This window comes from Eleutherodactylus coqui, chromosome 2 (assembly GCF_035609145.1).
Source record: "Eleutherodactylus coqui strain aEleCoq1 chromosome 2, aEleCoq1.hap1, whole genome shotgun sequence".
Taxonomy (NCBI): Eukaryota; Metazoa; Chordata; class Amphibia; order Anura; family Eleutherodactylidae; genus Eleutherodactylus; species Eleutherodactylus coqui.
In genome coordinates, this window is record NC_089838.1 from 208,581,143 (window position 1) to 208,605,980 (window position 24,838).

The 24,838-nt window shown below is 46.2% G+C and overlaps 1 protein-coding gene across 1 annotated transcript in view; it reads right to left on the reverse strand.

The window, feature by feature from the left end:
- Positions 1-24,838, reverse strand: part of CCDC33 (coiled-coil domain containing 33) — a 144,027-nt gene that overhangs the window by 114,834 nt on the left and 4,355 nt on the right. The window contains exons 3-4 of the mRNA XM_066592363.1: positions 22,324-22,458; positions 16,837-17,000 (exon numbers count right to left, since the gene is read on the reverse strand). Of these exons, the coding sequence (XP_066448460.1) occupies positions 16,837-17,000; positions 22,324-22,458 (299 nt within the window). The remainder of the gene's footprint in view (positions 1-16,836; positions 17,001-22,323; positions 22,459-24,838) is intronic.

The window sequence follows — 24,838 nt, forward strand, 5'->3', positions numbered from 1 at the left end:
GTTTAAGCCCTATACCACCCCCCTGCTGTGAGTGGCTGGCGAGATCAGGTGTTCGCCTAATATAAAAGTCGGCCCCTCCCGCGGCTCGCCTCAGATGCGGTGTGAGTTAGATGAGGGACAGTGCTGTTTATACCGGAGCTGCTGTAGGGAAAGAATTGGTAGTTAGTGTAGGCTTCAAGACCCCCCAAAGGTCCTTATTAGGGCCACTGATAGCTGTGTGTTGGCTGCTGTTAGCAGTGGGATTTTTTTTTTCTCAAAATCGCCTCTGCAGACCGTTGCACCTGGCATTAGGGACAGAAGTGCTGCATAGGCAGGGAGAGTGTTAGGAGTGAGTGTAGCCTTCAAGAACCTCAACGGTCCTTTCTAGGGCCATATTTATCCGTGTGCAGTACTGTCCAGGCTGCTGTTGGCTGTGCTGCATTTTTTTTGGGCTTCTCAAAATCGCCTCTGCAGAGCATTCCACCCTCCATTGATACTGCAGGGAAAGAATTGTATAGGCAGGGCCACAACACAGTTATTATTCATAGAATATACGCAGTGCTGCCTGTTGGTGGGAAAAAACTGAAAACAAATCTATTTGTCCAGCCTCTGTCCGTCCTTACGGGCGGTGGACACGTGTGAGCTGCGTGAAAAACATTGCTAAATCATACGCAGCCAGCTATGCTTTACTGCTGGGTTCGCCATTTGCTTTCCTTAATTGGGAAAAAAAATACCTGCTCTCCAAGAGTTATAATAACTCTGCTACCCTCACGTTCTGTGACACATAAGCAGGGACACAGCACAGTTATTAAACTTCTCAGGTTCATTGAATATACGCAGTGCTGCCTGTTGGTGGGAAAAAACTGAAAAGAAATCTATTTGTCCAGCCTGTGTCCGTCCTTACGCCTGTGGAGACGTGTGAGCTGCGTGAAAAACATTGCTAAATCATACGCACCCAGCTACGCTTTACTGCTGGCTTCGCCATTTGCTTTCCTTAATTGGGAAAAAAAATACCTGCTCTCCAAGAGTTATAATAACTCTGCTACCCTCACGTTCTGTGACACATAAGCAGGGACACAGCACAGTTATTAAACTTCTCAGGTTCATTGAATATACGCAGTGCTGCCTGTTGGTGGGAAAAAACTGAAAACAAATCTATTTGTCCAGCCTCTGTCCGTCCTTACGGGCGGTGGACACGTGTGAGCTGCGTGAAAAACATTGCTAAATCATACGCACCCAGCTACGCTTTACTGCTGGGTTCGCCATTTGCTTTCCTTAATTGGGAAAAAAAATACCTGCTCTCCAAGAGTTATAATAACTCTGCTACCCTCACGTTCTGTGACACATAAGCAGGGACACAGCACAGTTATTAAACTTCTCAGGTTCATTGAATATACGCAGTGCTGCCTGTTGGTGGGAAAAAACTGAAAAGAAATCTATTTGTCCAGCCTGTGTCCGTCCTTACGCCTGTGGAGACGTGTGAGCTGCGTGAAAAACATTGCTAAATCATACGCACCCAGCTACGCTTTACTGCTGGCTTCGCCATTTGCTTTCCTTAATTGGGAAAAAAAATACCTGCTCTCCAAGAGTTATAATAACTCTGCTACCCTCACGTTCTGTGACACATAAGCAGGGACACAGCACAGTTATTAAACTTCTCAGGTTCATTGAATATACGCAGTGCTGCCTGTTGGTGGGAAAAAACTGAAAACAAATCTATTTGTCCAGCCTCTGTCCGTCCTTACGGGCGGTGGACACGTGTGAGCTGCGTGAAAAACATTGCTAAATCATACGCAGCCAGCTACGCTTTACTGCTGGGTTCGCCATTTGCTTTCCTTAATTGGGAAAAAAAATACCTGCTCTCCAAGAGTTATAATAACTCTGCTACCCTCACGTTCTGTGACACATAAGCAGGGACACAGCACAGTTATTAAACTTCTCAGGTTCATTGAATATACGCAGTGCTGCCTGTTGGTGGGAAAAAACTGAAAAGAAATCTATTTGTCCAGCCTGTGTCCGTCCTTACGCCTGTGGAGACGTGTGAGCTGCGTGAAAAACATTGCTAAATCATACGCAGCCAGCTACGCTTTACTGCTGGCTTCGCCATTTGCTTTCCTTAATTGGGAAAAAAAATACCTGCTCTCCAAGAGTTATAATAACTCTGCTACCCTCACGTTCTGTGACACATAAGCAGGGACACAGCACAGTTATTAAACTTCTCAGGTTCATTGAATATACGCAGTGCTGCCTGTTGGTGGGAAAAAACTGAAAACAAATCTATTTGTCCAGCCTCTGTCCGTCCTTACGGGCGGTGGACACGTGTGAGCTGCGTGAAAAACATTGCTAAATCATACGCAGCCAGCTACGCTTTACTGCTGGGTTCGCCATTTGCTTTCCTTAATTGGGAAAAAAAATACCTGCTCTCCAAGAGTTATAATAACTCTGCTACCCTCACGTTCTGTGACACATAAGCAGGGACACAGCACAGTTATTAAACTTCTCAGGTTCATTGAATATACGCAGTGCTGCCTGTTGGTGGGAAAAAACTGAAAAGAAATCTATTTGTCCAGCCTGTGTCCGTCCTTACGCCTGTGGAGACGTGTGAGCTGCGTGAAAAACATTGCTAAATCATACGCACCCAGCTACGCTTTACTGCTGGCTTCGCCATTTGCTTTCCTTAATTGGGAAAAAAAAATACCTGCTCTGCCACAGTTAATAACTCTGCTACCCTCACGTTCTGTGACACATAAGCAGGGACACAGCACAGTTATTAAACTTAGATAATTCATTCACTAGAGGCAGTGGGGCCTTTCGTTTTCCAAAAAGGGCAAAAATTATATTTGGCCTGCAGGCTTGCGCCAATTTATTTCCTGCCTGGGAAATCTAATCACTGGTAATACAGCATGCTGAGGGGTAGGGGTAAGCCTAGAGGACGTGGACGTGGACGTGGCCGAGGACGCGGAGGGCCAAGTGAGGGTGTGGGCACAGGCCAAGCTCCTGATCCAGGTGTGTCGCAGCTGTCTGCTGCGCGATTAGGAGAGAGGCACGTTTCTGGCGTCCCCACATTCATCGCCCAATTAATGGGTCCACGCGGGAGACGGTTATTAGAAAATGAGCAGTGTGAGCAGGTCCTGTCCTGGATGGCAGAAAGTGCTTCGAGCAACCTATCGTCTACCCGCAGTTCTGCGCCGTCCACTGCTGCCAATCCGAATCCTCTGTCTGCTGCTCCTCCTTCCTCCCAGCCTCCTCACTCCACTACAATGACACCTGCTCAGGAGCGGGAACACTCCCAGGAACTGTTCTCGGGCCCCTGCTTAGATTGGGCAGCAGCGGTTCCTCTCCCACCAAAGGAGTTTATCGTCACTGATGCCCAACCATTCGAAAGTTCCCGGGGTCCGGGGGAAGAGGCTGGGGACTTCCGCCAACGTTCTCAACAACTTTCTGTGGGTGAGGAGGACGATGACGATCAGACACAGTTGTCTTGCAGTGAGGTAGTAGTAAGGGCAGTAAGTCCCAGGGAGCAGCGCACAGAGGATTCGGAGGAAGAGCAGCAGGACGATGAGGTGACTGACCCCACCTGGTGTGCAACGCTTACTCAGGAGGACAGGTCTTCAGAGGGGGAGTCAAGGGCATCAGCAGGGCAGGTTGCAAGAGGCAGTGCGGTGGCCAGGGGTAGAGGCAGGGCCAGACCGAATAATCCACCAAGTGTTTCCCAAAGCGCCCCCTCGCGCCATGCCACCCTGCGGAGGCCGAGGTGCTCTAAGGTCTGGCAGTTTTTCACAGAGACGCCTGACGACCGACGAACAGTGGTGTGCAACCTTTGTCGCGCAAAGCTCAGCCGGGGAGCCAACACCAACAGCCTCACCACCACCACCATGCGCAGACATATGATGGCCAAGCACCCCGCAAGGTGGGACGAAGGCCGTTCACCGCCTCCGGTTTGCACCCCTGCCTCTCCCCCTGTGCCCCAACCTGCCACTGAGATGCAACCCCCCTCTCAGGACACAGGCACTACCGCCTCATGGCCTGCACCCACACCCTCATCTCCGCTGTCCTCGGCCCCATCCAGCAGTGTAGTTCAGCGCACCGTTCAGCCGTCGCTTGCGCAAGTGTTCGAGCGCAAGCGCAAGTACGCCGCCACGCACCCGCACGCTCAAACGTTAACCGTCCGCATCGCAAAATTCATCAGCCTTGAGATGCTGCCGTATAGGGTTGTGGAAACGGAGTCCTTCAAAAGTATCATGGAGGCGGCGGCCCCGCGCTACTCAGTTCCCAGTCGCCACTACTTTTCCCGATGTGCCGTCCCAGCCCTGCACGACCACGTCTCCCGCAACATTGTGCGCGCCCTCACCAACGCGGTTACTGCCACGGTCCACTTAACTACGGACACGTGGACAAGCACAGGCGGGCAGGGCCACTACATCTCCCTGACGGCACATTGGGTGAATTTAGTGGAGGCTGGGACAGAGTCAGAGCCTGGGACCGCTCACGTCCTACCCACCCCCAGAATTGCGGGCCCCAGCTCGGTGGTGGTATCTGCGGAGGTGTATGCTTCCTCCACTAAAGCACCCTCCTCCTCCTCCTCCTCCTCTGTCTCACAATCAAGATGTGTTAGCAGCAGCATGTCGCCAGCAGTCGGTGTCGCGCGGTGTGGCAGCACAGCGGTGGGCAAGCGTCAGCAGGCCGTGCTGAAACTACTCAGCTTAGGCGATAAGAGGCACACGGCCCACGAACTGCTGCAGGGTCTGACACAGCAGACCGACCGCTGGCTTGCGCCGCTGAGCCTCCAACCGGGCATGGTCGTGTGTGACAACGGCCGTAACCTGGTGGCGGCTCTGCAGCTCGGCAGCCTCACGCACGTGCCATGCCTGGCCCACGTCTTTAATTTGGTGGTTCAGCGGTTTCTGAAAAGCTACCCACGCTTGTCAGACCTGCTCGTAAAGGCGCGCCGGCTCTGCGCACATTTCCGCAAGTCCCACACGGACGCTGCCACCCTGCGCACCCTGCAACATCACTTTAAGCTGCCAGTGCACCGACTGCTGTGCGACGTGCCCACACGGTGGAACTCTACGCTCCACATGTTGGCCAGGCTCTATGAACAGCGTAGAGCTATAGTCGAATACCAACTCCAACATGGGCGGCGCAGTGGGAGTCAGCCTCCTCAATTCCTTTCAGAAGAGTGGGCCTGGTTGGCAGACATCTGCCATGTCCTTGGTAATTTTGAGGAGTCTACCCAGGTGGTGAGCGGCGATGCTACAATCATTAGCGTCACCATTCCTCTGCTATGCATCTTGAGAAATTCCCTGCAAACCATAAAGGCAGCTGCTTTGCGCTCGGAAACGGGGGCGGGGGAAGACAGTATGCCGCTGGATAGTCAGGGCACCCTCCTGTCTATTTCTCAGCGCGTACAGGAGGAGGAGGAGGAGGAGCATGAGGAGGAGGGGGAAGAGACAGCTTGGGCCGCTGCTGACGGTACACCGGCTGATTGCCTGTCATCCTTTCAGCGTGTATGGCCTGAGGAGGAGGAGGAGGAGGAGGATCCTGAAAGTGATCTTCCTAGTGAAGACAGCCATGTGTTGCGTACAGGTACCCTGGCACACATGGCTGACTTCATGTTAGGATGCCTTTCTCGTGACCCTCGCGTTGCACGCATTCTGGCCACTACGGATTACTGGGTGTACACACTGCTCGATCCACGGTATAAGGAGAACCTGCCCACTCTGATTCCCGAAGAGGAAAGGGGTTCGAGAGTGTTGCTATACCACAGGACCCTTGCGGACAAGCTGATGGTAAAATTCCCAGCCGACAGCGCTAGTGGCAGAAGGCGCAGTTCCGAGGGCCATGTTGCAGGGGATGTGCGTAGATCGAGCAGCATGTACATCCCAGGCAGTGCAACAGTCTTTAAGGGCCTGGCCAGCTTTATGGCTCCCCACCAAGACTGTGTCACCGCTCCCCAGTCACGGCTGAGTCGGCGGGAGCACTGCAAAAGGATGGTGAGGGAGTACGTAGCGGATCGCACGACCATCCTTGGTGACGCCTCTGCCCCCTACAACTACTGGGTGTCGAAGCTGGACACGTGGCCTGAACTAGCCCTGTATGCCCTTGAGGTGCTTGCTTGTCCTGCGGCTAGCGTGTTGTCGGAGAGGGTGTTTAGTGCGGCTGGGGGAATCATCACAGATAAGCGTAGCCGCTTGTCAACCGACAGTGCCGACAGGCTAACACTCATCAAGATGAACAAAGGCTGGATTTTCCCAGACTTCTGTTCTCCACCAGCGGACAGCAGCGATACGTAAGCAATACGTAGGCTGCACCCGCGGATGGAAGCTACGTTCTCTCTCACCATCCAAAACGGGGACATTTCTGCTTCATCAATCTGTGTCTAATATTCCTCCTCCTCCTCCTCCTGCTCCTCCTCGTGAAACCTCACGTAATCACGCTGAACGGGCAATTTTTCTTAGGGCCACAAGGCTCACTCAAATAATTTTTCTGAACAATTTTTATAAGTTTCAATGCGCTTAAAAGCATTGGAACTTTAACTTGAACCAATTTTTCGTTACACTGGGCTGCCTCCAGGCCTAGTTACCACTTAAGCCACATTAACCAAAGCGATTAATGGGTTTCACCTGCCCTCTTGGCTGGCCATGGCCAATTTTTGGGATGTACATTAGTACTGTTGATACAGCAATTTTTGTGGGCCCTCGCCTACAGTGTAATCAAATTAATTTTTAGCCCACCTGCATTACAGCTGACGTTACCTCAGCTGTGTTGGGCAATGCAATGGGATATTTTTGTGTACCGCCGGTGGGTTCCAGGGAGCCACCCATGCTGTAGGTGCACACTGAGTTTTTAATACTTCTGTACACTTCTAAAGAACCCGTCTGACTGGGGCATGCAGTGTGGGCCGAAGCCCACCTGTATTACGCACGACATTACTACCTCAGCTGTGTTGGGCAATGCAATGGGATATTTCTATGTACCGGCCGTGGCTTCCTGGCACCCACCCAGGCAGTGGGTCCACAGGGAGTTAAACCTACATGTGTCCACTTGTAAAGAACCCCAGTCTGACTGGGGCATGCAGTGTGGGCCGAAACCCACCTGCATTAACCCTTTCCAGTCCACTGTGTGACCTGTGAAGACATTAGGGTTTAAGGCTGTACAGCTCCGTTGTTGGTAGACGTCCGTCGGGGTTCTCTTACTGTATATTGCCAGCCTCTCTGCTGTCGGAGCCTATCCTACGTGTCAGCTCATGCAGTACTGGCTTTAGCCAGCATATAGCGCCGTTGTATAACAGCAGAAAAAGAGTAAGCCCCCTAGGAAAACCATATACAAATTGGATTGGAAAGGGTTAAGCACAACATTACTACCTCAGCTGTGTTGGGCAATGCAATGGGATATTTCTATGTACCGCCGGTGGCTTCCTGGCACCCACCCATGCTGTAGGTGCACACGGACTTTTTACTACATCTGTACACTTATAAAGAACCCCAGTCAGACTGGGGCATGCAGTGTGGGCCGAAGCCCACCTGCATTAAGCACGACATTACTACCTCAGCTGTGTTGGGCAATGCAATGGGATATTTCTGTGTACCGCCGGTGGGTTCCAGGGAGCCACCCATGCTGTGGGTCGACAGGGACTTCACAATAGGGAGTTGTACCTGCCTGTGTCTATGAATTAAAAAGCCCGGTCTGACTGGGGCATGCAGACACCTTGACAGAATGAATAGTGTGTGGCACATAGGTTCCCCATTGCTATGCCCACGTGTGCAGCTCCTGATGGCGGTGGCACAGGATTCTATTTCTCATTGCTTCTGTACAGCATTGTGGGCTATCGCTCCGCCACTTTTAAAGAGGGTCGCTGCCTAGCCGTGCCAACCTCTGCAGTGTGTGCCTGCGGTCCCTCGTCATGGCAGACGCAATTCTAAATAGACATGAGCGTGGTGTGGCATGAGGGCAGCTGAAGGCTGCGCAGGGACACTTTGGTGTGCGCTGTGGGGGGGAGGGGGGGCGGTTGGGCAGCATGTAACCCAGGAGAAGTGTCAGTGGAGTGTCATGCAGGCAGTGATTGTGCTTTGTTGGAGGTAGTGTGGTGCTTAGCAAAGGTATGCCATGCTAATGAGGGCTTTTCAGAAGTAAAAGTTGTTGGGAGGGGGGGGGCCCACTCTTGCCGGTATTGTGGCTTAATAGTGGGACCTGTGAACTTGAGATGCAGCCCAACATGTAGCCCCTCGCCTGCCCTATCCGTTGCTGTGTCATTCCCATCACTTTCCTGAATTGCCCAGATTTTCACACATGAAAACCTTAGCGAGCATCGGCGAAATACAAAAATGTTCTGGTCGCCCATTGACTTCAATGGGGTTCGTTGTTCGAAACGAACCCTCGAGCATCACGGGAAGTTCGTTACGAATAACGAACACCCGAACATTTTGGTGTTCGCTCATCTCTAATTAAAATTTAACCTTTATTAATATTCTTAAAAGAACTAGTTCATACAAAACACGAACATATAGTGTCTAAAATAGACTCCCCTTCTTTTCACCAGAGGGGAAAAAGAGTGTCTATCTGATCGTTACTGTTTACCAATGTATTGACAATGATGAATAAATGTCTTTTTACTCGTAAGATCTTGATACCGTTTCTCAGTATCTATTACAGTATTGATCAGATTTCACTCAGACGGTTATTTCGATACTCTGTTGGCCGTTTGGAAGAGTGTCTATCTGATCGTTACTGTTTATCAATGTGTTGACAATAATAAATAAATGTCTTTTTACTCGTAAGATCCTGATACCGTTTCTCAGTATCAATCACAGTATTGATCAGATTTCACTCAAACGGTTATTTCAATACTCTGTTGGCCGTTCGCTTTCAACAACCCACATTGGAGGAAAATGCTCCTAGTTACAGAGCACTCCTCATCATATTCCTCTCATGAAGTAGTCTATACCATTCACTTCAGGCGTCTACAGTTTCCACTCTCAAATAACAGTGGGCATGTTAGACCTGTACTGATCCTAATTCGATCGATAATATTGATTTTTGCTCATATAGTCATTCCATCGACGCGTTTCTATAACAACAATTCTATGTGTCATTTCATCAGGATGGATCTTTATTTTTCAATCCGGCTCTTTGCCAACTTATGGACTAATATTATCCCCGTATTTTTATCCGTATCATGTGAGATAGTCGAAACCTTATTGGTAGTCAAATAGAGACTTCAATTTATAGAATGTTATTAAAGGTGCAGTATACCCATGTCGGTGTAGAGGGACGGTTCAGATTTAAATACTATTTTCTGTTATAGCGTATTGCCAGAGTATAGTATATTATTATCTCTGTACAACTCACAATGGCTTAGCTCCTAGGGAAGCGAATTAAAAAACCCAAGTAACTGTGGCATCCGTCTTTTTTGGATGTGAAACCCCTGGATGCTGTCACATTCAGGGGTTTCACCTTGTGCTCAATGGGGCCGACCCCATTGAGAACATACAGTGAAGATTGTGATCCTCTGGCACAGCTGTTACAGCTGTGGCACAGGAGCGCAATGTTCTCCCATTGAACTCAATGGAGCCAGCGCTACAGCCGGCTCCATTGAAAGCAATGGGCTGCCGGCAAGCTCTGCAGTGATCTTCAGGGAAGGGCTGTAAATATAAGCCCTTCCCTGAAAATCATCCCTAAAATGTGTAAAAATTAAAAAAAATATATATATTCACCTCTCCGCAGCTGCGGGGGATCAGGCACATCCAGTTGGGTCTTCTCCCTGCGCTGCTCTGAAGTCCTTTCAGCAGGCGGGGATTTTAACCCCTTCCCGCTCCTGGACATACCTGGTACGCCATGGTAGCGGGATACTTCCCGCAACATGACGTACCTGGCACGTCATGTCATTAAAGTGTCACCGCGGTGACAATCGCGGCGACACAGCAGTGATGTCTGCTGACATAGTCAGCAGACAAGTGCTGCGTCCGGGCTGGGGACCAATCAGAGCAGTCCCTCCCCCACGATCGCTGTGATTGGTCAGGGAAAAACTCCCTGACCAATCACAGCGCAGCAGCGGACTTCGCGCTGTTTACAGTAGGGGCTCCATGTGCAAGCACCGCAGTGTGTTTCCGGTGCTTGTACAGAGAGCACCTACTGTCATATCTGTGAATATAAAGTACGATTAGAGTGTAGATTAGGCAGGGAGTGAGTGTAGTGTAGTGTAGTGTAGTGTAGTGTAGTGGAGTGTAGTGGAGTGGAGTTAGTGATCAGTGTAGTGGAGAGGAGTTAGTCATCAGTGTGGTGTAGTGGAGTGAGTGTTAGTGATCAGTGTGGTTTAGTGTAGTGAGTGTAGTGAGTGATTGATCAGGCAGTGTAGTGTAGCAGAGTGTAGTGAGTAATTGATCAGGCAGTGTAGTGTAGCAGAGTGGAGTGAGTGATCAGAAGTGCAGTGTAGTGTAGTGAGTGAGGGATCTGTAGTGTGTGATCAGAAGTGTAGTGAGTGAGCTGTAGCGTGCGATCAGCAGTGTAGTGTAGCGCAGCGTGTAGTCAGTGTATCCCTTGGTGTAAAAAAAAAAAAAAGTTCCTGTTGTTCCCATTTTGTTACCTGTCCCGTCACCCGTTATTAGTTAGTGTAGCGTTTAGTTAGTCCGTCTAGTGTGTAGCGTGTCGTTAGTCAGTGTACTGTCAGTGTATTCGTCTGTGTAAAAAAAAAAAAAAAAAAAAAAAAAAAAGTTCCTGTTGTTCCCATTTCGTTACCTGTCCCGTCACCCGTTATTAGTTAGTGTAGCGTGTCGTTAGTCCGTCTAGTGTGTAGTGTGTCGTTAGTCCGTGTTGTGTCAGTGTATTCGTCTGTGTAAAAAAAACAAAAAAGAAAAAAAAAAAAACACTTACGTGAATACACCACATAAGTTTCCGCGTTCTTTCCGACCCCCGTCCCGTGGTCACCCCATCCCGCAGTGTCCCATCTAATAAAACTTTTTCCCCGTGTGCCCCATTTTATATAAATATGGCCCGCAGGAGGTACACTTCAGAGGAACTGTATGCAATCATTGCATCAGACTCGGACTCAGGTAGTGGTGATGACGACCCCACTTTTTTGGCATTCTCCGACTCCTCATCCTCATCCTCATCCAGCGAGTCTGAGCTCCCTGCACCCCCGAGAAGGCGTCCAAGGACCGCCACTGACCCCAATGCATCAGATGCTCACTGGAGTACCCCGGAAGATTACAGACCCCAGATCCCTGATTTTATTGGGAACCCAGGGATTCAATTTGACACGGAAGGTCTCAGAGGGAAGGACTTCTTCAAGTTTTTTTTTTCTGAAGAGTTCATTGCCCATATTGTTACCCAGACGAATTTGTACGCCCAGAATTTTATAGAAGAAAATCCCACCTGCAGCTATGCCAGACCCGATAAGTGGACCCCTGTGGATGCACCAGAGATAAAAAAATTTGGGGGGCTTATACTAACCATGGGGCTAATAAAGAAGCCAACAATCAGGGCGTACTGGTCTACCGATATTTTGTACCACACCCCAATGTTCCGCATGGCGAGGACGCGCTTTGAGTGTATTTTAAAATTTCTGCACTACAATGACAACCAGCTGTGCCCCCCCAGCGATCACCCCAATTACGATCGGTTGTATAAGATCAGGCCCGTAATAGACCATTTTAACGCCAAGTTTGCCCAGGCGTATGCCCCACAGATAAACATTGCAGTAGACGAGTCCCTGGTACACTTCAAGGGGAGGCTAAAATTCCGCCAGTACCTGCCCAGTAAGCGGGCACGGTATGGTGTGAAGTTGTACAAGCTGTGCGAAAGTACATCAGGGTACACCCACAAGTTCCGTATTTACGAGGGGAAGGACACTAAAATTGAGCCCCCAGAATGCCCCCCCGTGCTGGGAGTAACAGGGAAAATAGTGTGGGAACTGGTGCACCCACTATTAGACCAGGGTTACCATCTGTACCTGGATAACTTTTATACCAGTGTCCCCCTGTTTCAGTGCCTCGCTTCCAGAGGAACAGTGGCATGTGGCACTGTTCGGAAAAATCAAAAAAGCCTCCCTAAGACGCTGCTTGGGCAACTGCTCAGAAGGGGTGAGAGCCGGGCCCAATGCAGCGACAATGTATTGTGCGTTAAATATAAGGACAAGAGGGATGTCCTTATGTTGACGACAATACACGGCCACAGCAGTACCCCCTGCCCAGTACGAGGTACCAGTGCAGAGACCCCCAAACCAGACTGCGTCCTCGACTATAATAAGTACATGGGAGGAGTCGATCTATCAGACCAGGTACTGGAGCCCTATAGAGCCATGCGGAAAACACGGGTGTGGTACAAAAAACTGGCCGTGCACCTCGTACAGATGGCACTGTATAATGCCTACGTGCTGTTCCGAGGTGCAGGCCACAGGGGGACATTCCTTGAATTTCAAGAGGAAGTTATCAAGGACCTAATATTTGGAGACCAGGAGGTGGGGGAGAGGCCCAGTACTTCTGGAAGCGAGGCCACAAGAATTGTACCAGGGCAGCATTTTCTCAGTGAAATTCCCTCCACTGCGACGAAGGGAAGGACCCAAAAGAGGTGCAGAGTGTGCTACAAACAGGGGATAAGAAAAGACACCAGATACCAGTGTGAAACGTGCCCCACACAACCCGGCCTCTGTATAAATGAGTGTTTTAAGATCTACCACACGTCCCTGAAATTTTAATTTTATTATTGCCCTGACGTTTTACCCTGATGTACTTCGCACAGCTTGTACATAAAGCCACATGCTAAGTCCTTCCCTTCTGAGCCCTGCGCCCTGAAAACAGTTTAGATTCACATATGGGGCATTTCCCTGTTGGGTAACATCATGGGTTACGTTTTCTCCTTCTGCCCCTGGTAAAAAATAAAAATCTGGGCCTAAACTGAGCATTATTGGAAAAATGTGAATTTTTCGTCCTCACCTCAAATTGTTAAAAAAAATTCCTCAAATACCTGTGGGTTCAAACCGCTCACTACACCCCTTAAAAAATTCCCTGAGGGGTGTAGTTTCCAAAATGGGGTCACTTGTTGGGGGTCTCAAATGCACTGGTACCTCAGGGGCACTGCAAACACTACACGGTGTCTGAAAATTATTCCAGCAAAATCTGCATTCAAAAAAAGCGCTCCTTTCTTTCTGAGCCCTGCCATGTGCCCAAACAACAGTTTACATCCACATATGGGGCATTTCCGTGCTCGAGAGTAATTGGGTAATGCATTATGGACTATGTTTTCTCCTTCTGCCCCTGGTGAAAAATGAAAATCTGGGCCTAAAGCTGAACATTATTGGAAAAATGTGAATTTTTCGTTCTCAACTCAAATTGTTAAAAAAAATTCCTCAAATACCTGTGGGTTCAAACCGCTCACTACACCCCTTAAAAAATTCCCTGAGGGGTGTAGTTTCCAAAATGGGGTCAGTTGTTGGGGGTTTCAAATGCACTGGTACCTCAGGGGCACTGTAAACACTACATGGGGTCTGAAAATTATTCCAGCAAAATCTGCATTCAAAAAGCCAAGAAGCGCTCCTATCCTTCTGAGTCCTGCCATGTGCCCATGCAACAGGCTACGTCCACATATGGGGCATTTCCGTGTTCGAGAGCAACTGGGTAACGCATCATGGGGTACGTTTTTTCCTTCTGCCACTGGTAAAAAATATAACTCTGGGCCTAAAGCTGAACATTATGTGAAAAATGTGATTTTTTTTGTATTGAACTCAAATTGTTAAAAAAATTCCTCAAATACCTGTGGGTTCAAACCGCTCACTACACCCCTTAAAAAATTCCCTGAGGGGTGTAGTTTCCAAAATGGGGTCAGTTGTTGGGGGTTTCAAATGCACTGGTACCTCAGGGGCACTGTAAACACTACATGGGGTCTGAAAATTATTCTAGCAAAACCTGCATTCAAAAAGCCAAGAAGCGCTCCTATCCTTCTGAGTCCTGCCGTGTGCCCATACAACAGGCTACGTCCACATATGGGGCATTTCCGTGTTCAAGAGCAACTGGGTAACGCATCATGGGGTACGTTTTTCCTTCTGCCACTGGTGAAAAATGAAAATCTGGGCCTAAAGCTAAACATTATGTGAAAAATTGGATTTTTTCGTATTGAACTCAAACTGTTAAAAAAAAATCCTCAAACATCTGTGGGTTCAAACCGCTCACTACACCCCTAAATAAATTCCCTGAGGGGTGTAGTTTCCAAAATGGGGTCAGTTATTGGGCGTTTCAAATGTACTGCTACCTCAGGGGCACTGCAAACACTACATGGGGTCTGAAAATTATTCCTGCCAAATCTGCATTCAAAAAGACAAGAAGCGCTCCTTTCCTTCTGAGACCTACCATGTGCCCATACAACAGGCTACGTCCACATATGGGGCATTTCTAAAAACTGCGGAATCTGGGTAATACATTCCAAGTTTTGTTTCTTTGCTAACTCCTACTGTTTTATATATAAAAAAATGTTTTATATTGAAAATCAGTAGAAAAAAGGAACTGTTCTAATTTTTGATGCACTTTCCTTTAATTCCTGTAAAACATCTAAAGGGTTAATAAACTTTCTAAATGCCATTTTGAATACTTTGAAGGGTGCTGATTTTAAAATGGGGCAATTCATGGGGGATTCTGATATACAGGCTCGGCAAAACTATGTCTGAACTGCATTGGTCCTTAAAAAATTTAGATTTTGAAATTTGCTAGTAAATGTGAAAAATTACTGCTAAATTTATATACTTTGTGGAGTCTGCAAAAAGTAAAATAACACTTAAAAAATGATTGCTGTGTAAAGTAGGCCTATGGGAAATGTTAATTAATAACTATGTTGTGGTGTTTGACTTTCTATCTTACAAAGAAAACAATTCAAAGTTTGAAAATTGTGAATTTTTCCAAATTTTCAGTAAATTTGGATTTTTTTTCCTAATAAGGACAAAATTTATTGATGAAATTTTTACACTAACATAAAGTACAATATGTCACGAAAAAACAATCTCAGAATCACCTTGATAAGTAAAAGCATTCAAAAGTTATTAGCACAGAAAGTGACAGATGTCAGATTTGAAAAATAAGGCTTGGTCCTTAAGCTCAAAATAGGCCATGTCATTAAGGGGTTAAATCCCGCCTGGTGAAAGGGCTGCCTCTGATTGGCTGAGCACTGTGACCAATCAGAGGCAACACTTAGCTATTGAATGACAGCTGAGAGCTGCTTTTGATTGGTCACAGTGCTCAGCCAATCAGCCAATAGCATTGTGGTCCTCTGCCACAGCTGTCACAGAGGATTGCGATCTTCTCTGTATGTCACTGGGGCCGCCGCTACTGCCGCTGGCCCCATTGACCAAGGGTGAACCCCCTGGATGTGACAGCCACATCCAATAAATCCCCTACTGCAGCTGTCACAGCCACGGCAGGGGATAGCAGGCAGCACACTTTATGTGCGCATAAACGCAGCCAAGTGCGTTTTTTTCAGCGTGACACCCACTTCGGTCACGCAAATTTTTGCGCGTTTGCGTTCTGCACACAAAGATTTGCACGGAAAAACGCCCGTCTGACTGAGCCCTACGCTTATAGAAAAACTAATAATTAGTTCTGAAGCCCAAAAATGTCATTCCAAAATAAAAATAAGCAGATAGGTAATACAGGTAAAGCCAGTTCTTATATAAAAAAGTCAAAAAGAGTTGCTGGATGATGTAAATCACTTTAAAAGATGAGGATGGGATCTTCCTTAGGATCTGTATAATACACACATTGTACCAGAAAATTCAAATATAGCCACCATCTTTACCCATGTAGACAGACATGTAGTACCATACATCACTGAAGACTTCATCCGTGTGCTTATATGATAGCCAATGTAATAAGTAGCAAAAGTGCAAATCACTATAGCTGTCTAAAATTATGTTTCTATGCAGAAACACCCCCTGTAAACTGCTGGCCACTAGGGGTCTTCTGTCCATTTCCTGTTTCCAAGTGAAGTTTGTCTCTTGTAACATAGACACCAAGACAGATTGCAGGAAGTGGAGGTGAGTGCTCTCTCATCCTGCCCACATAATTTCATGAAGAGGGAAGGGAGAAAAAGGAAGCTGCTGCAGAGAAAGAGACTCAAAGACATGGCTGCAGCTAATAGTAAGTGATTTATTGTATTACAATTGCTAAAATCACATCTGTACTGCTCAGTGCTGTTGTGCACTGTCATACATAGTCATGTTATTTATGTATGTGTAGTACAGAGAGTTGGGGAGCAGAAACTCTTTTCTTTCTATATGTGCAGCATGCGGAATACATCATAGCAGCTAGTCTATACCCACCAGAAAAAATACTGAAAATTAAAGATGCAGCCAACAGAGGTGTAGAAGTGTGAAAAATGCAGGATACAAGTCCTATAATGATCAATAGTAGCAAAACCCTCATTAAAAGTATGCTTCAATGGGGGAGTTAACTGTTGACAAACTCTTTTAATGTCTCAATGTCAGAGGCTGAAAGGTACACATTCCCTTAGACAGGTCACATCTGACAGAGCACTGTATTTGGCACACAAATCCACATGGCTATGACCTACTCTTTTTGGAGAGAGTGTTGTGTTTGGGACTCATAATGCACAATGACCCAATTCAACGAACTGTTGTCAAAATTAATTACACTCATCATCAATACCTACAAAAATTCATAGAAATGGCTTGCTGAAAGACTTAAGGGCTTGTATCTTTAATTTAGCAAATGACCTGCTGTCTGACATTTTCCCACTAAACCTTCCCACATTTTTTGGTAGATAAAAAGTACTCTACAGTGTCATTTGCATGACCATATGTGAATGGTCTATGTGGCCGTGAATGAAGCCTAAGTCCTCTGATCTCTATATTATACTTACAAGCATATGAAGGGAGTAGGCAAAAAGCCAGCGGCATTTGAAGGGATGGAAGTAGCGGAATGGAGGGTGACAACTATTTTTTCAGTTCCAGGTAGAGGTAAGAGCTCAGACCCATTATCAGCACCTTGCACTGGGTTGCTTTGAGATGGAGCCTTCTCTTTAACCTAAAGATACCAAAAATGAATAAGGGTACAGAAAATAAATCTCACTTAAAAAATCACTATGAAATGCCACTGAAAGGGGAAAGACTCAAATAATGCTCATTTTACCAAAGTGCATGTCATCTTTTCTGAGAAACAGAATGTTTTTACTTGAGTAAAAGCAAACAGTATATCACACAGGGCTAACTTATGAATCCGCTGTATTTCTGTGCTCGTGTATACATCACTGACCCTGCCTGGTACTGTAGCATTATGCCTCCACCTGAACTAGGGGTGGAAACAGGGGTTGGCTGGCCAGAGTGACAGGGAACACCCACATAACGTCCCCTGGGTTAGGGTTAGTGTTAGGGATGTTCTCACTAACGCCCCCCGCCTAAGTGTTAGGGTGCTCACCACCCCCTCAAGCGTTGTGCTATCAGGCTCTGGCGAGGACTGACATCTGCTGTTCAGCTGGAGCGCACCCCGTGTGGCAGAGAGAAACAGCGGGCTTGGCTTAAGCCGTGCCAGTGGAGAACATGAGAGATACCTTCGGTGATGGGAGGCCAGCGGGGAGAGTAACACCGGGGGATGGACAGCGCCAGACGAGGGAGGTGAGAAGGCAGAGCATCAGGAAAAATGACAGGTGCCGGTGGACTGGAGAGAGATTGCAGCTCTGATGGTAGGCCCCGGGGAGACTTACAGTGGGGAACAGCACAGTGACAGGAGCCGCCAGGAGAGAAGATGTTACAGCGGAAGTGATGGAAGGGCAGGGGGAGAATTACAGCGCTGGAGCTGCGAGGGGAGAAAGGAGAGCACTGAAAACATCGATAGGAGCCAGGAGGGGAGATGACCAGCGGGGTTGGGAAGGGAGCTACATGGCATGGGCTAGCAGCACATAGAGCAGCCCAATGTGAGGCAACCAATCGCCAGCTGTGGGCGTTCTCTATAACTCCACCAGGACAAAACCATTATTCCACCCACAGTTCTGGTGGAGACATGATGCACCAGTACCACCTTGCCTCCCCTGACCCCACCTTATCCCGCTATTATAGAATAGCATGAACTATTTACACTATAACCTACTATATGTGAAGTACCTGACAACACACCATTATTTGTGTAACACATAATCCCTACATTCTGTTTCTTATTGTTTGGTGTTGTTTTTATTATATCTTAAACTGATTCCACTTGAAGTTTGATAATGTTTGTAGCAGCTAATCCTATATCAATATTTATGTAACTGCATAATCTATGTATTTTACAACTGTAATGTTCTTAGTTTTTATCATCAGCGCACCGCACAATTGGCAATATGAATATGCTTTTTTTTTTTTCAAAAAAGAAAACCTTTCCGTAAGAATGATTGAGCTGATTGACATTTACTTTTTTGTTTGTTTTTTTATTTTATTTACTATGCTACCATTCCACTATCATGGAACATAATCTCAAACCAGAACTTGCAACACACTCAGCTTAGTTTGAAGAAGATTTGTTACCTGTCCTGACATGTCTGTTTTAGAAATACTTGTATTCCCTATTAATGAAATTGACAACCAAGTGTTACCATTTCCCTTGTCAAAAGGGGTGTATCTCTACACAGTGATACTATCAGCACTGATTGGACAGTGAAAGCATGGTTAGAGACACAGACCTCAGTTAGGAGAGGTGTCGTGTCTCCTTAAGGAGAGCCCGCAGAAGAAAACAGACATAAGTGGATATGGAGATGGTATAGTCTCTCCCCAAAGAGAGCACCCAAAAGGGGTGTTAGGGCACCTAGAAAGTGAGGAGGCTTATGCAAATAAGGAAGAGGGAACAATACCTCTACAGGTTTCCTATTTCTAATCATTGTTAAAGGCCCATTTACACTGATCGAGTGTCGGGCAAACGATGCCCGACACTCGTCCCTATGTCTCCGCGCTCCCGTGCTCCTGCACGGGAGCTAGCACAGCTGGTTCACACACGGAGCGGCCAGCAGGGGGGGGGGGGGTGGGACAGTGCAGGAGATTTCTCTCCTCTCTCTCCCCCGCCCCTCTCCATTGAGATATACACTGGCAGTTCGTTATTGAACGGCGGCTGTTTAAACTTAATGATGAGCAATAAGCTTCATCGCTCATCTTTTATACAGCATAAAAGATGAGCGATGAAGCTCATTGCTCATCGTGCAGTTTAAACAGCCGCCGTTTACTAGTAAACGGTGCCTGTGTTATGTGAATGGAGAGGGGCGGGGGAGTGAGAGAAGAGGAATCTCCTGCACTGCCCTGCCCGCCTGCTGGCCGCTCCGTGTGTGAACCAGCCAGCTGTGCTAGCTCCCGTGCAGGAGCATGGGAGCGCCGAGACACAGGGACAAGTGTCAGGCATCGTTTGCCCGACACTCGTCCAGTGTAAATGGGCCTTTAGTCTTGTTAAAAAGTGACATGGATTTAAAGGAATGCTGCCATCCAATAGATGGCGATGCAGGGGTATTGTTCCATCTTCCTTATTTGCATAGATCTCAGTTAGTAACATCCAGTTGTTTATTTATGTATACATTTCTTGGAGGAATTACAGAGGAATGGTACAACACAAAGTACTAAGTAAAGATGCGTTAGAATTTTTATAAGGAACACATGTATTTACTAAAACAGACATGTCCTCTTTAAGGGCTCGTTCACACGAGCGCTGTGGGCGCTCACTATAGCAGCGTGAGAAGATCGCAGCTATACTGCTCTAAAGATCGCATGACCGGTTCAATTCCAGTTACTTGAAGTAGCCTGTTCACACAATCTGAGGACTTTGCTTTCCAGCTCCCACAGGAAACTATGGAAAGCATGCACCAAAGGTAAGTCAGGTCCTATCTTTGTGCACACCATGGAGCTTAGATGTGACCTGCAGTCGCATGTCCTATCTTTGCGAATTTAGCGTGTCTAACAATCGTTCATGTGAACGTTTATATAGGGACCCATTGGTTTCTATAGAAGCCCGTTCTATGCGTGGGTCTAATGCGCGCAAACAGCGCTCGTTTGAATGAGCCCTAAAGGGAATCTGTGAACTACAACCCGCTGTTCAAACTTCAGGGTACATTTTATAGAGCAGGATAAGCTGAGCAGATTGACATATAGTTTTATGGGGAAATATTCGGTATAACTTTTATTTTATTCATTTATATCTCTGTACATTTTGACTAAACAGTCCAATAAGTGCTCCTGCACATGCAGGGGTAACTGTCAATCACTGATAGGACCGCCCATCTGTGTATGACTGCACATACAGGGGTAGCTGTCAATCACTGATAGGACCGCCCATCTGTGTATGGCTGCACATACAGGGGTAGCTGTCAATCACTGATAGGACCACCCACCTGTGTATGACTGCACATACAGGGGTAACTGTCAATCACTGATAGGACCGCCCATCTGTGTATGACTGCACATACAGGGGTAACTGTCAATCACTGATAGGACCGCCCATCTGTGTATGACTGCACATACAGGGGTAGCTGTCAATCACTGATAGGACCGCCCATCTGTGTATGACTGCACATACAGGGGTAGCTGTCAATCACTGATAGGACCACCCACCTGTGTATGACTGCACATACAGGGGTAACTGTCAATCACTGATAGGACCGCCCATCTGTGTATGACTGCACATACAGGGGTAACTGTCAATCACTGATAGGACCGTCCATCTGTGTATGACTGCACATACAGGGGTAGCTGTCAATCACTGATAGGACCGCCCATCTGTGTATGACTGTACATACAGGGGTAGCTGTACATCACTGATAGGACCGCCCATCTGTGTATGACTGCACATACAGGGGTAGCTGTACATCACTGATAGGACCGCCCATCTGTGTATGACTGCACATACAGGGGTAACTGTCAATTACTGATAGGACCACCCATCTGTGTATGACTGTACATACAGGGGTAGCTGTCAATCACTGATAGGACCGCCCATCTGTGTATGACTACATAGGGTAGCTGTACATCACTGATAGGACCGCCGATCTGTGTATGACTGCACATACAGGGGTAGCTGTCAATCACTGATAGGACCGCCCATCTGTGTATGACTGCACATACAGGGGTAGCTGTACATCACTGATAGGACTGCCCATCTGTGTATGACTGTACATACAGGGGTAGCTGTACATCACTGATAGGATCGCCCATCTGTGTATGACTGCACATACAGTGGTAGCTGTCAATCACTGATAGGACCGCCCATCTGTGTATGACTGCACATACAGTGGTAGCTGTCAATCACTGATAGGACCGCCCATCTGTGTATGACTGCACATACAGTGGTAGCTGTACATCACTGATAGGACTGCCCATCTGTGTATGACTGCACATACAGGGGTAGCTGTACATCACTGATAGAACCGCCCATCTGTGTATGACTGCACATACAGGGGTAGCTGTCAATCACTGATAGGACCGCCCATCTGTGTATGACTGCACATACAGGGGTAGCTGTACATCACTGATAGGACCGCCCATCTGTGTATGACTACACATACAGGGGTAGCTGTACATCACTGATAGGACCGCCCATCTGTGTATAACTACATAGGGTAGCTGTCAATCACTGATAGGACCGCCTATCTGTGTATGACTGCACATACAGGGGTAGCTGTAAGTTATACTGAATCTTTCCCCATAAAACTATATATCAATCTGCTCATCTCATCCTGCTCTATAATAGAATGCCTGCAGTTTGCACAGCATGTCCGAAATAATAGATTCCCTTTGAGCTGAAACTTGAAGCTTATCATGCTTAAGGGTACGCTCACATATTGTGGATTTGAGTGCAGATCCACACTAAAAACCGCATCAAAATCCACACAATGTTCATTGCGTTATACTGTATTCTCATAGATTAAGATGCTTCTTCTACCCTTCCCCAAATCACGTTATTCCATTAATATGCAATATTTTTTAACATGTTAATCCTTTGTCACAAATTGTCCCTGAGTGCTAAGACAACTTGTGTGTGTTCTACTTAATCCTAATAGATCTGATAATTCATATATCATTATTACTCAAAGGCCATTTTCTAACAAAAAAAACACAAGACTATGAAGTTTACAGGCTATAAATATTTCACAAATTGAAAACTGATCTGCGGGCCCCATCTACAGTATATACATTCAAATTACAAGGATCTTTATTAAAAAAAAACTTTAAAAGGGATTCTTTTCCCATCCTCCTGTCAGCCAAGCACTGGAGGTGTTACACTAGGGTTGAATATATTTACACATATGAGATGTGAATAATTTTCCTCTTTTTAGTTTTTCTTTGAATCTTGCTTCTTGCAAAGGGTTGTCAAAAAGAAGTTTGGATTCAGTTATACTCACATGAGTCTTCCTGACAGTTGCTGGTGTTTTGGGAGGGGATGGGAGATGCAGAGGAGCATCATGGGGTAAACTCTGCGATACGATGGGCAACATCAAACGAGGGGATGTTTTATCAGCTTCATATTCAAGATCGTCCTATAAGAGAAATATAGTTCATAGGAGTAAAAAAAAAAGTTCATTGAAAAAGTACAACTGCAAAAATGGTGTATGCCAACATAGTAAATAATCTGCAATAATATATATTGTCACCTGATTACATTACTTGTGTGTGGGTACAAGGCCTTTCATGGCAATAGTAGGAAAAATTAAATTAACTAAGCTACTAAAGGGGTTCTGTCATTGAAAAAAAAGAAAAATCAATACTTACCTTTTCCGCCCCCGCCAATCTACTTACCAGATCTTCACCTCACCTATCTTCTCCTGTCTCCTGCAGTCCGGGTGGTGTGTGTGTGTGAGGGAGGGTCACTTCACCTCCAACTGCCTGATCCTTCTCCTTCCTGTGAGGTTATGCATGTTGTCGGCAGTCTTCTTCCTGCCAGCCAATGTACGTTACATCACAGCTTACAGGCCAGCAGGGGGTGTGCCGATCTACTTCATTGATTGCTTATGCGAGCTGTCTCTGAAATAGATTAGCATTCCTTCCTAGACAGTGAACGCTACAGCACAGGGACCTGACCTTCACAGACCCGGCTAGAAGGAATGCGAGGAATGCCACTTTATAACAAGCCAGCGGAGTGCAGTGAGGTGACCTCAAGGGCACTGCAGAAGCTCAGCGAGGAGAAGATGTGGTAAGGAGACTGACGGGGGAGGAATAGGTAAGTATAGATTTTTTTTATGACAAAACCCCTTTAAGCTAAATAAACTGTGGGTAATCACCAGTTAAAAATATGGCATTGGAAGAAATGGTAGACAGTCATATAAAGCGAAGGCAATGTTCACATTTGCAACGAAGAAATTCTGTTAAAAGCCTCAAGCGTAGAGCAAATTTATTAAGAGGTGGATGTCTTAGTAAATTTGGTCTATTTTTGACTATATGTGCAAGAAACATTGAAATCTATACCTGCTATGAGGACGTATAGAGTTACACTGCAGTTTGTACCAGTTTCTTGTGTCAATTATAGCAAACTCGTTGTCCCCTTCAACCTCATCTACTTGTTAGATTAAAACTTGCAAATTCTTGTGAAGATGTGGCATGAACCATAATTTGTGACTCTATAATACCAGAATGGTTCCACAACTGTAAAAATAAATTTCCCTTTATATGTTTATAGCAATCTTTACATGGGGTTACACTAGTGACCATGGGACATTAGGAAGAAAACATGTCAGATATAAAAACACAGCAGTAAGCAATTCGATGCCCATTTAGAATGGCCTATTCTAGAAACACGTCAAAGGAAGAGCCTTCCAAGTAAGTAATATCTCACAATCCCATTTTCATTAGCACTACAGACAAAACTGAGAAACAGACATGTATTACAGGAGGGTTTGTTTTATACAGCTGCACCAACTTGTACAATCCAAGTACATGTGCTGTTATGTAACTCTATATATTTTGTACCATGAGTGGGTCAGATCCCATCAGAATAAAGCAGGAAAAACTTTCCTAATCAACACCTTTGATGTTACAGCAATAATAATAATAATATGCTTAAACATGAGCCAAATCTCAGAATACAATTAACTTATCATAACGTTTCTCCTAACAGAACCGTGTACATTCAGTCTATGCAGTGGCACATAGGGTCCCTATGACTTTATACTAAAAAACCATAGGAACTCCACATGGTGCTTTCAAGGAGGAGATATATTACAGAGCAACAACTTCTCCATTATATGGGATACAAAAAAAAATCATAGGCTTAAAGAAGTCAATTGGGCCTCATAGACTTCCACAGGTAGCGTATAATGCCTAAGTTAAACTGACAGGGCTGAATTAAGGTTGATGAAGACCCCCATCCCACCTCTGGAACATGGACCCCACCTGACCCCTTTACAACCATCCTATCGATTTTTATTCTGATGCAGATTTACTGTGTGTAAGCATGGGTTCGGCCGTAAACTGCCAGTGCCTAGACGGTATGTACACTAACTTGTGCGTAACACTGACTTTCTTGTAAGGTGAAGTTATGTCTGGGTAATAAAAGAATTATAATGAGATTGTAAATTATTTAATTGACACTGATACTGGAAATATAATTGTATAATGAAGGGGTCATGCACAGCATTTCTTTTTTAAGAGTAGGGGGCATCATGGCACATACAGCAAATATGAAAAAGAGTTGAAACTTTTTTTCTCTTTCAAAAAATGCACAGTAAAAAAACAACAGAAAATGTAATTCACCTGAGCTGTCACTGTTTCTTGTTTGTTATGTATCTGATTGACTATTTCATTTGTGATCATCCACTGTTCACCCCGCTCCCTTCCCCCTTTTTTTTTCTGTAACCCCCCCCTTTTATCAATCAAAAATAAAGAATGTATATAAAAAAGAAAATGTAATTCACCAAAAGGAAT